At 45.9% G+C, this 12979-nt stretch overlaps 1 protein-coding gene across 1 annotated transcript in view; it reads right to left on the bottom strand.

Annotated features, from left to right (window-relative positions):
• The window catches only part of LOC127644597 (adenylate kinase isoenzyme 5-like), a 116172-nt gene that overhangs the window by 47847 nt on the left and 55346 nt on the right, over window positions 1–12979 (bottom strand). Inside the window, exon 7 of the mRNA XM_052127849.1 lies at window positions 4942–5032. Coding sequence (XP_051983809.1) covers window positions 4942–5032 — 91 coding nt within the window. The remainder of the gene's footprint in view (window positions 1–4941; window positions 5033–12979) is intronic.

Here is a 12979-nt window from a genome sequence, read left to right as displayed (position 1 = left end):
TCGTCAAGCTATTTTTGAACACAAGAACACGTCTTACTGGTATGCAAAACTACATGTCCGATCGGGGTCAGGTGAACCGGAACCAGCCTTTTAAAAAGAGCTTCCTTTAGACCAATTAGTTGACTAGCCATTCAGGAAACCCACGACTAGTTTCAGAGATTTCAATAAGTTTGAAGGTGGTTTTGCACATTGCGATTCCCAGCTCTCCTCAAGGAAAATAAAATACTCCTATGGGTTCTCTTAACATGTAAATGATATTGCTATATCACTGCCTTGCATCCCCTTTAAAAAGCTCTCTGATATTACATGGATTGTCTTCATATATTGCTGTATTTTTTTCTTTGCATTTAATCTTATGTGAGTTCTGTTATATCTCTAATATAATATATAATGCAGAATATTTACCTTTGTATCATCTTTTTTAATAAACAACTGTATAGATCTTAAGTGTTTTTATTCAACAAAAATGTATCAAATTAATGTTGTGACTTGCAGTGTATGCCAAAAACGTGGCATAGTGTCTCCTCAAAATCGGTATTCCTGTGCAGCTGTCTTTGGCAAGAATTAGTATCTTATATTGGGTCAGACTGAAGATGGTAAGTCAGGTGAGTTGTTGCATTTCTTGTATTATATAGACCAGGGCTCTTGAACTACTTTCTTGTGGGGGCCAGATTGTCTAGATGCAAACTTGTTGGGGGCCACATGTTTTTTTCAGTATTCATTTTAGCGAACACTTTCAACACAAGTAACATGTTACTTAAAAACACCTTTAATACAGTGCATTTATTTATATTTAAATAGTCACAGGGTATACTGTATATTCAGTTATCATTTTTTAAGGTCTGGACATAAATTCCTTCATAAGATCTGTCTGAAGAATAAACATGACTTTTACTGTTAACTAACAAATCATTTTTTATCAATTTTACTATAAAAAGAAACATAATTTTAACGTTTTAGGGCTATTGCTTACAAATTATTAAAACTGAGGAGAAACATTTAGAGTAGACCTGCTTAAACCCTCTCAAAATATCAACCCACACATGAAAACAATGGTCATATGAAAATGTCATGTTTACTTAAGTATGCATTTGAATTTATTTGTCTTTTTTGGGAAAAAAAAGAGATAAAATGTCTATTCTTTCACTTTCTCTATAAATTATAATTTTATTCAGTGAGGAAAAAAAATTGTCCTGCAAATATTGTGAATTTGCACACAATAGCCAGTGCAGGAGCCAGATATTGTTTAGGTAATCACTGGGAAAAGAAGAACAAACTGAGTTGATGCTGTTCGTGATTGAGAGGGCTGACTCAGCTGTATAGAACCAAATATAATCAGGATATTTGCAGATGCTGTTTCATGCTATAATTTTCCCCCCAGCCCTACAGACCCTGAACAGATGAGACACGATCATTTGACACTTCAAGAATAGTGAATAAAAGCAAAGTTTTCAGCAAATTTTCTTTGAATAGTTTTCAAAGTTTTCATAATCGATTGCTTTTGTTGCCTAATGTGCACATGTGCTGACAACATTTCTGTCACAACTGCATCAATTTTTACACCTGTAGATTTGACCGCACTCCACACAACTACACAATTTTATGAAAATACATTTGATTGAAAAAGATGCTATCAAATGCTCACCTAAACAGTGTGATCCATATTTAGCAAAGCAGTGTAACTAAACTATCAGCAGAAAAGCTTAAACATGTGCACCAGTCTACACGACAGATGGCGGCTGAATGCTGTTGCATGCACCAATGAGCGTTGTTAAACTCACCGCTGATTGCTGAGGCTCACATGTATGAATGTTGAGTTTTGCACAGAGGGTGCTCTGGTATTTCAGATGGCAAGACAATTTGATCAATAATCAGTCGGAGGGCCAGACAAAGATGATTGGCGGGCCGGATTTGGCTCTCAGGCTGACAGCTGACTAGCCCTGATATAGACTCTTTGGCTATTTAAATACTGTGACATTTAATTAGTAACATGTTTTGAGCAAATTTAGAAACACATGAAATAAGACAATCAGTATGGTTCAAACTGACAACATCTGTAACAACAGTCATTTCGTGTGTGCATTATGCAGTGAATATTTTTTTTTTTTACTTAACGTACATGCGTGGCAGTGGCATATAATCACTGTTATTTCAAACGATAACATGCTTTTACACTCGATTTTTTGTAATCACCCATAAGACTGTGTACACATGATTATACTGCCAGTCAACTCATCCAGCAGGTGAACTGAAATAGGTTGTGAATTTCTTGAATGTTTTCTTCCTCGTTAAGCAAATCAACAACAGACTCTACATCACTGCAGCAGCTTGTAGAGAAATCAGTTTTCTTTTTTCTATCTGCTTCACTTGTCAAGTACCTCTTCTTCTCATGGACCGTCATGGGAGGAGGGCAGACCATTTCAAAGGTGTGCTGAGCCACATACCATGAATACTATGAATTTCATAGTTATACCTTAAAAATTATAATGCATTATAACACAATAAACATCCAATTTTATCTACAGAGGTTATAATGTAATATATTTTAGGTATCGTAAAAGTGCTGTCATGCAAAAGCATCTTAGTGTAAACAGTCATAAGGCTTTATGACATGACCATACACCATTATAAGGGGTCTTGCCTGCTCAAATTAAAGTGATAAAAGCAATGTCTTCTTATAAACAGCCATAACATAGCCATGTAAGATACAACATGTTAAAAGTCAAACTAAAATAATGGAAGTTATAAAAACACACATACCATAATTTCCGGACTATAAGCCGCAACTTTTTTCCCACGCTTTGAACCTCGCGGCTTAAACAATGACACGGCTAATATATGGATTTTTCCCGCTTTCAAATTTTATAAAAAAAACAAAAAAAATTCTGTGACGTGATCAGTTTTTTGGCGGCATGAAGCTTTCATTGGATCAATGAAATTGCCGAATGGGTTAAGGTCAAAACAACTTTTTTTGTTTACTGTTTAGATTAAATCGAGCGCGCTCAAACTTCCCATCATTCTGATTACGGTAGTAATTTTGTCACCCTCATCATGGCAAAGACATGGAGAAATGATGATGCTGCTTTCAAGTTGAAGGCGATTGATCTGGCTGTTGGAAAAGGAAATAGAGCTGCTGCACGGGAGCTTGGTCTTAATGAGTCGATGATAAGACGTTGGAAACAGCAGCGTGAGGAATTGACTCTACACTTTAGACAACTAAATCTGAGGCTATTCAACTCCGACACCGAATTGACTTCAGTGGTTTCAGTGCACAGGACGAGGAAGATAGTGACCAATGACTTTATTGGTAGGCTACTGTTTACTGCAAATGTTTTATTACAAGCCGTGTGTGGCAGCGGGGGCGTGGTCAAGCGCCCGTCCGGGAGAGAAAAGCCGTAAGGGCGCTTACACCTGCGCTAAATTATGTCTAACACCTGTGTCTGGTAGTGTCAAACTGAGGACAAACTGATAACCCATCCCAAAGGTATCCAGATTATTTTATTTCTGTTTTATATTTGCATTATATTTAATACATTATATTATGGTATCTTAATACGGTATAAAGAATTATTATATTTATAATTTCCTTCACTGCATATTCATTTAGTTGGATTATATTGTATGAATTGTAAATTTTTCACTTGTTGCTTCTTGAACTTTAATGAAGTGAATACACACTCTGAGATGAAAGGAAAGTAGAGAAAGAGCGCATGTTTCTGGACTCTACGGGTCCTACTATTGTTAATGCCATTTCATTGGGAGATATTTAATAAAGATGTCTGAATTACACCACATCTTGTAACTCATGTTATTGCTTCCGCCATGAACAATAAAAAGAACTGTTTCACAGCTCGCACTGAAACGCCACATTAACAGTACAGTACACAAACCTTTCATATTCGCCATCCCACTGTGTCATTCTTAACGGCTGAATCAAGTTTGTAGTCTTACAACACTACGCCAGTATTCCCCACACTCCATGATGCCATAACAGTACTGCTCAAGTCTTAAAGGAGCCACAAGTCTTTTGCGAAATTAGCGATCGGTTTATGTGAAAGGCCAAATTATTGATCACAGATCGAATCATAGGCCATGAATATCGGCCGATACCGATCGGTGGCCGATCGATCGGAGCATCCCTATAAATATGGGCTTCATAGAAAGTATAACCAAGGTTGTTTATAGATTTTGACAGTTGATTTATTAAAAGTAAAATGAGTAATTTTTGGGATGTTTAATAACATTTTTAAGTAATTTGAAGGTAGGGTAGCAATTCGTACATTGATTTCCCCAAAGAGGACATATAGAAGGACTTTTCTGTTTAAATAGTCTTCACCCCTGGTCTTCAATAGACTTATACCACAAAATGCTACTTGCTATATTGATTATTGGAGGAGGGTGCCATTGGGGAGGTACATTGTACTATTAAAGAGTATTTTATTGGACAAAAGTGTTTACATGGGCCTGCGAACAGGATGATTCCCTATATAGGACCCTATTCACAGACTGTGATGATGCATAATATTATTTATAAAATTATTTGTTGGGATATTTTACCCTGGCATTAATTCATCACTGCTCCAAAGAGGGTTTAAAATACAGCTGCTAAGGGAGGGGCAGTTCATTTGGCATCTTTCTCTCTTTTGACTGCCATAATTCATATTTTTCTTTTTTTTCTGCTTTTGGAAAGTCATGGAAATGTAAAAGAATATGTTTTTCTTTTGGGGTTGGAGCAAATGGGAACTGCATCTCTACAGAAATTTAGACAGCATTAAAGCAAATAGACATGGACTTAAACCAACAACACTTTGATTTGACTTCATTGGGTCTTTTTGTAATGCAAAATCAAGGTTTATCCTACATATGTGACCAAAAAAAAAAAAAAAAAAAAATGACATGAGAAAACATTTAAAGAATCCAGAGGGAATTATTTAAGATTACCTGCCACAGGTTCTTCAGTGGGGTACATCTTGTTGTCAACCGTCAATCTGATGTCACAGAAGACTTCCTCTTCATCTCGATCTGCATCAAGCTGTATAAACAAGAGAGCACTTGTGTCAGCTGTTTTGATAAAAGCAATGAGTTCATGCACATACAACAATACATGTTACAATAGTGAACCAGGATAGTTCCAAAACTTCTGTGTCAATTTAATCACCCTCAAGTTGTTCAAAACCTGTATGATGTTATTTTGGTTTTAAGAATCATTATGGAGCTCTTGTCACAGTTCATAATGACCATGTTCTGTCAAGATCCAAAAATGACAAATAAACACCTTAAGCTCCATAAAAGTAGTTCATACAACTTGAGTGTCATAAAGTCATCCGATTAGTGAATGTGAGGAACAGACTAAAATTTAAGTCATTATGTTAATAATTACAGAATATTCATTTTAGGGTGAACCTTACAAAAAAAATCTAGAACACCAATCATTAATCTCCACATGCAAATGAGCTTTGTGGCAAACTGTTTATTTTCGCCAAGGGTTTGCTGCAGGTTTACCACTACCGGTGGAAGAGCTGCAAACCTCTGGCAAACGATTGTGACGATTAAAAAGCACATTTGCTTGTGAAAATAATGAGTGAATTTGTGAGAAGGTTGCAGGAACTAGATTGTTTTGTAGGGGACTATTACTTTTACATGAAGTCAAAGGATAGATTGTCACTTTATGAGGTTTGGTTTCGTGGTCCCTACTAGTCAGTTTCGTTAGGTGGTTTCGCAACACAGCTGCGTAAACAATGTTAGGATCAGCGTCAGGTCATCGATCTTAAGCTGAGGCAGAGACCTATTTGATAGGAAACATGCTGTGATTTGTCAATGAAAGCAGACTTCTTCACATTCCCATTATCCCCATTATGACACTTCAAAAACATATTAAGATCACAGCTGAAAATTATTTTACTCATTATGAGTTTAGCCACTCATTTCTAGTGGCTAGTACTGAAATGGACAGAAACGAAAATTTTTTTGTAAGGCCCTTCTCAGGAACCTGGGCTACATGTATAAAAATGCACATTGTCAAAAAACAAACTCATCTTGAGAAATGGAAAGGGAAAGTAACAACCCTCTCCAACCTCTCTGAATGTTTCCATGACAACAGACTAAAAGGGGCCACAGCATAGCAGGTAGCACGTGGGAGTGCCCCTAGAGCTTCACAAAACTGTATACCTGTCGGATTATTATTGGATACAGAAAAAAGATGTTGATTATAAGCAATAAACTAACAAATATTGGGTTTTCAACTTTCTATGACCCATGGACCAAAAGCACAAATTAATCTGTTGAGCAGAAGACACATTCATATTTTTATTGAAATGGACTTTGAGTGAGAGCTTCATAATATAAATTTCCCTTACAAAAACTGGTGGTGGTACCATGGTATCACATGTACCATTTCCATATTTATATACCATGGTATTATCATGGTAACACAAGATAGGCTACTTCAAATAATTTCATGGTACTACCATTGTTGTTACGAATGGAGGCAGACGAGGAGAGCGGATCTAAATGCAAACTTACTTTTATTGACTTAGACAATCAACAAACACAAAGGAAAACCCACAATGGGGAAATAAACACAAGACTGAGGAAAACGGGCAGAGAACACACACCAGGCTAACAACATTCAACGATAGACAAGGACTGAACCAAAAACCAGGGTATATATACATGAACATAGAACTAAGGGGCCAATGAACAAACAGAACACCAAACAAGATAACGAGGGAAGAAACAGAGGCAAGTGGCAAGTTAACGAGGGACAGGTGAAAGCAATGACGGAAAACACGAACACTAACAAAGAGACTATGGAGTTACATACGGGACAAAAGTGAAAACTATGGAATGCAAAAAGTGACAAAAATGGCAAACAAGAGGGAACAGTGAAACAAGACGAGGTATGCCTAACAGAGCCCCCCACAAGGATCGGATTCCAGACGATCCAAAATAAATAAAAAAACAAATAATAAAAAAAAACACCAGGGGCAGACAGACAGACCAGGGGGGCACGAGAGCAGGCAGGAAGTCCAAGGGGGCACAGAGGGCAGGCAGGAGGTCCAAGGGGCACGGAGGGCAGGCAGGAAGTCCAGGAGGGCACAAAGGGCAGGCAGGAAGTCCAAGGGGGCACAGAGAGCAGGCAGGGAGTCCAAGGGGGCACAGAGAGCAGGCAGGGAGTCCAAGGGGGCACAGAGGGCAGGCAGGGAGTCCAAGGGGGCACAGAGGGCAGGCAGGGAGTCCTGGGGGGCACAAAGGGCAAGGACAGGTTCAGGTGGTCTGGAGCTGGCCACAGGGCAAGGGTAGGTTCGGGAGGTCTGGGAGCTGGCCACAGGGCAAGGATAGGTTCAGGAGGCCTGGGAGCTGGCCACAGGGCAAGGACCGGTTTGGGGAACCTGGGAGCTGGCCACAGGGCAAGGACCGGTTTGGGGGACCTGGGAGGAGGCCACTGGACAGGGACCAGGTCAGGGGCCCTGGGAAGAGGCCACAGGACAGGGACCGGGTCAGGAGGCCTGGGAGGAGGCCACAGGACTGGAACAGGGTCAGGAGGCCTGGGAGGAGGCCACAGGACAGAGACTGGGTCAGGGGGCCTGGGAGGAGGCCACAGGACGGGAACAGGGTCAGGAGGCCTGGGAGGAGGCCACTGGACAGGGACTGGGTCAGGGGCCCTGGGAAGAGGCCACAGGACAGGGACCGGGTCAGGAGGCCTGGGAGGAGGCCACAGGACTGGAACAGGGTCAGGAGGCCTGGGAGGAGGCCACAGGGTCAGGGGGCCTGGGAGGAGGCCACAGGACAGGGACTGGGTCAGGGGGCCTGGGAGGAGGCCACAGGACAGGGGCCGGGTCAGGAGACCTGGGCGGAGGCCACAGATCAGGAACAGGGTCAGGGGCCCTGGGAGAAGGCCCTAGAGGCAGAGACCTGGAAGGCTCTGGCGGCGGGGCCGATGGAGGTGGCGCCATAGGAGGCTCTAGAGGCGGAGGCCTGGAAGGCTCTGGAGGCGGAGCCGTAGGTGTAGGAGGCTCGGGAAGCGGAGCCCAGGAAGGCTCGAGAGACTTGAGGAGCGGAATCCTAGAGAGCCCGGGAGGCGGAGCCGTAGGAGGCTCAGGAGGCGGAGCCGTAGGATGCTCAAGAGGTGGAGCCCTAGAAAGCTCTGGAGTCTCTGGGAGCAGAGCCGTAGGAGGCTCTGGAGGCGGAGCCATAGGAGGCTCTGGAGGCGGAGCCGTAGGAGGCTCTGGAGGCGGAGCCGTAGGAGGCTCTGGAGGCGGAGCCGTAGGAGGCTCTGGAGGCGGAGCCATAGGAGGCTCTGGAGGCGGAGCCATAGGAGGCTCTGGAGGCGGAGCCATAGGACGCTCGAGAGGCGGAGCCGTAGGAGGCTCGAGAGGCGGAGCCCTAGAAAGCTCAGAAGGCTCTGGGAGCGGAGCCATAGGACGCTCGAGAGGCGGAGCCCTAGAAAGCTCAGAAGGCTCTGGGAGCGGAGGCGTAGGAGGCTCGAGAGGTGGAGCCGTAGGAGGCTCTGGAGGTGGAGCCGTAGGAGGCTCGGGAGGCGGAGCCGTAGAAGGCTCTGGGAGAAGGGCCGTAGAAGGCTCGAGAGGCTGGAGGGGCGGAGCCCTGGAAGGCTCGAGAGGCTTGAGAGGTGGAGCTCTGGGAAGCTCGGAGGGCGGAGCTCTGGAAAGCCCGGAAGGCGGAGCTCTGGAAAGCTCGGAGGGCGGAGCTCTGGAAAGCTCGGGCAGCTCGGAGGGCGGAGCTCTGGAAAGCTCGGAGGGCGGAGCTCTGGAAAGCTCGGAGGGCGGAGCTCTGGAAAGCTCGGAGGGTGGAGCTCTGGAAAGCTCGGAAGGCGGAGCTCTGGAAAGCTCGGGGGTACTGGCTCTTGGACGGTCATGGCTACTGGCACTGGGGCTTGGACGGTCATGGCTACTGGTGCTGGCTCAGGGACGGTCGAGGCTACAGGCGCTGGCTCTGGGACGGTCGAGGCTGCAGGCGCTGGCTCTGGGACGGTCGAGGCTGCAGGCGCTGGCTCTGGGACGGTCGAGGCTGCAGGCGCTGGCTCTGGGACGGTCGAGGCTGCAGGCGCTGGCTCTGGGACAGTAGAGGCTGCAGGCACTGGCTCGCTGACTGTGGCAGGCGTAGGCGCTGGCTAGCTGACCGTGGCAGGCGTAGGCGCTGGCTCGCTGACCGTGGCAGGCGTAGGCGCTGGCTCGCTGGCCGTGGCAGGCGTAGGCGCTGGCTTTCTGGCCGTGGCAGGCGTGGGCTCTGGCTCGCTGGCCGTGGCAGGCGGAGACTGGGGAGCAGAAGCCTTTCCTCTTCTCCTCCGCCGGGCGGACGAAGCTGGCAACGCTGGCTCGTTGGCCGTGGCAGGCACAGAAAGCCCAGAGGCGGAAACCAGGATCGAGAGAGGTGGTTCCCCGGCAGCGAGTTCTCCCAAGACTAGACTCACATATTCCCTCCACGTGAGGTCTCCGGAGTTCGGCAATTCCCACAGCTGGTATGTTGGTAGCCCAAGCTGGTAGATGGTCTTCAGGGATGTGTCGTCGAAGCCGGTGTGGATGGCAACAGCGGAAAAGAAGTGGGAGTACTCGCGGATGGTCAGATCTGCCTGGGCCAGTTCCATAAAGAAAGCTGCTAGATCCATATTTGGTGGTCTATCGTTCTGTTACGAATGGAGGCAGACGAGGAGAGCGGATCTAAATGCAAACTTACTTTTATTGACTTAGACAATCAACAAACACAAAGAAAACCCACAATGGGGAAATAAACACAAGACTGAGGAAAACGGGCAGAGAACACACACCAGGCTAACAACATTCAACGATAGACAAGGACTGAACCAAAAACCAGGGTATATATACATGAACATAGAACTAAGGGGCCAATGAACAAACAGAACACCAAACAAGATAAAGAGGGAAGAAACAGAGGCAAGTGGCAAGTTAACGAGGGACAGGTGAAAGCAATGACGGAAAACACGAACGCTAAAAAAGAGACTATGGAGTTACATACGGGACAAAAGTGAAAACTATGGAATGCAAAAAGTGACAAAAATGGCAAACAAGAGGGAACAGTGAAACAAGACGAGGTATGCCTAACAATTGTACATGTTCAAAACTCAATAGCATTACCATGGGTATCATGTCCAAAAATAACCATGGTAATTCAATGGAATTTTTTAAAGGATGCTGGATTCTGCCACAGAATAATAAAGAAAAAAAAGTTAATTCTCACTTATATCTTGTTAGGAGACATAAGAATGATTAGGAGAATGATTTGTGTGCAAGAATCATTTTGCATTTCAACCCTGCACAGTGCTGTTAAAATTGTGTAGCTCATAAAATAATGCTTTTGCTATACAGTAGGTCAGCCTAATGGTAGTTGTTGCCACTCTCATGTTTCTGTTCTCATCCAAAAAAGGTCATCAATAGCCAAATGCAATTGAAACACGTGTCAACATCGCTTAGTAAATGCATGGGTATACAGTCCCTTACAACAGTGTCAAACACATCTCTGAGGTCTATGCTTGTCGCTTATGGAGTAAGGGACTCATACAGTATGATCAAATGATTCCCGATTGCTAGAATTGTTGTTCACTTTTCTCTTTAGACAAGAAAGTCATTATATCATACAGATTCTCTTTTTAACTGGACAGTTCCCCAAAAAATGACTCCCCCCTCATGCCATCCTTGATGTGTGTTACTTTCTTTTGCAGAACAAATATTAAGGTTTTTAGAAGAACATCTCATCTCTGAAGGTCCATACAATGCAAATGAATGGTGACCAAAACTTTGAGTTTGCAAAAAATCACATAAAGTCAGCATAGAAGCTCCGGTGTTTAAATCCATATCTTCTGAAGTGATGTGATACTTTTGGTGTGAGTAAGAAACAGATCAATATTTAAGTCCTTTTTTCCAATAAATATAAAATTTCTTCTTCATTTGTTTAGTTTTTTTGGACATTAGTATTCTTCATGGGCTTAAATATTGCAATATATCTGTTCCCCTTCTGTCACTCACTTGACGTTGTCGATTGTTGTGAAACAAGGGGCCTCTTCTGAGAGCCTTGCGTACCTCTGAACTTGAGAAAAGGCCAATGTCAAATTGGCAGACAGAATTCGCATGTCCCACCCCTATACGGGTATAAAGGGGAGCGGGCGAGCGACTGTCAGACAGATTTTTTTCTTTGGAGCCGAGCGGTTGTGTGATCTGAGAGCTGTAGCCTATGTCATGACGGCTTCACCCACCTCTGCAAGAGAGCTTTCTGTTGGATCTGACGGCGCATTCCAGTGGCTTTCTCCTCTCTGCACGCTGTGCAGATTCTGCCCCTGGGCGACAGTGCTTCTCTACTGAAAGAGTTGGACTTCTCTAAAAGAGTTTATTCTCCTCTAAAATAGATTTTCTGGTAAAAGAGCAACATACACAAGCAAGCGTTGAACGTCCTTTTCAGGAGGTGTCTTTTTAAAAATGCCCTTCCGCCGTTGTGTAGTTCCTGGATGTGGCCGGTATCTCTCCAGATCCGCCTGGGTAGCAATCACACTGAGGCAGCGTTTGTGGATGGTTAATGTTCTTACTGCGAGGACGTGACCATGGCAACGTTGTGGTCGCAGCTTTCGTTTCTCAAAACGAACGCCACTCCAGCCACCACTGCGTCGCTCCTTCCCACGGGATTGAGGACGACCTGGCTGGTGATGGAGGCGATTTGGGGATGGCAGCTGGCTCGGTTTTCGCCAGGCACTGCACCATGAACCACCCGTACCCAGGCACGCTCGTTTGCTTCCGTCTGCGCTCATGGCCAGTTTGACTCATCCCTGGAGCCAGGTTTGGATCGGAGAGCGTTCAGGCGTCTGACACTGAAGACCTGACCGGACTCCCGTCCTTGGGCCAGCCCGCCCAGTCAGAGTTTGACGCGCAGATGGCCGACATGCTTTCCCGGGCCGCTGTGAGCATTGGGCTGGACTGGAACCCTCCGTCATCCCCCCCCCAACCCTTGTGGCTTGATGATTGTTACCTCGGCTTCGGGCGGCACTCCCAGCCATGTCCGACCCCCCCACCGGAATCTTTCTTCCCGGAAGTGCACAATGAGCTGACGAGTTAGTTGAGGGCACCTTTTACTGCCCGGAACCGACCTCCTCGCTCGTCCGCTCTCGCTACCCTGGACGGCGGGGCGGTCGAACTTGGAACTGGTTTGAACTTGGTCGAGATGCACGACGTTGACTAAGCCTGCTTTCTCAACGCCTCCGTCTCCCAGTTCAGCCTCTTAGGCGACACCGTAGACGACTTTGTCCAGCAGTTTTCTGCGGTGAGGAAACAGACGGAGGCCATCTCCCACATCTGTCGCAGCACAGGCCGTCCCTTGTCTGCTCGCCGCGGGTGTCCCCCTGCGAAGAAACCACTCAGCTCTCAGCCCCAGCTTCCCGCAGGTGGCGTACACCCCCCCCATCTCCAGGATCTCTTCTAGGGCCCGTAAAACATCTTGCCCGCCATCTCCTCCTTTGGAGTCAGCCGCGACTCAGGTCGCTGCTCGCCACTCACATCTGCAACACGATGGCGGACGTGCTACCGCGACAGGTCTCGCTCAGCGGAGAGTGGAGGCTCCACTCCCAGGTGGTCCAGCTGATTTGGGGCCACTTAGGCAGGGCAAAGATAGATCTCTTTGCCTCCCAAGAACACTCCCACTGCCTGCTCTGGGACTCCCTAATGGAGGCCACTCTCAGCACAGACGCTCTGGCACACAGCTAGCCCCGGGGGCTGAGTAAGTACACATTTCCCCCAGTGAGCCTTCTAGCACTGGTAGTGTGCAAGGTCAGGGAGGACGAGGAACAGGTCACCATGGTGGCTCCTTATTGGCCCACCCGGACCTGGTTCTCAGATCTCATGCTCCTCGCGACAGCACCTCCCTGGCAAATTCCCCTAAGGAAGGACCTTCTTTCTCAGGGACAGGGCATCCTCTGGCACCTGCGCCCAGACCTCTGGAATCTCCACGTATGGCCCCTGGA

The sequence above is a fragment of the Xyrauchen texanus genome, chromosome 6 (genome assembly GCF_025860055.1).
Source record: "Xyrauchen texanus isolate HMW12.3.18 chromosome 6, RBS_HiC_50CHRs, whole genome shotgun sequence".
In the NCBI taxonomy this organism is placed as follows: Eukaryota; Metazoa; Chordata; class Actinopteri; order Cypriniformes; family Catostomidae; genus Xyrauchen; species Xyrauchen texanus.
Note: the sequence above shows the minus strand (reverse complement) of the source record. Positions and strands in the feature narration are given on the sequence as shown.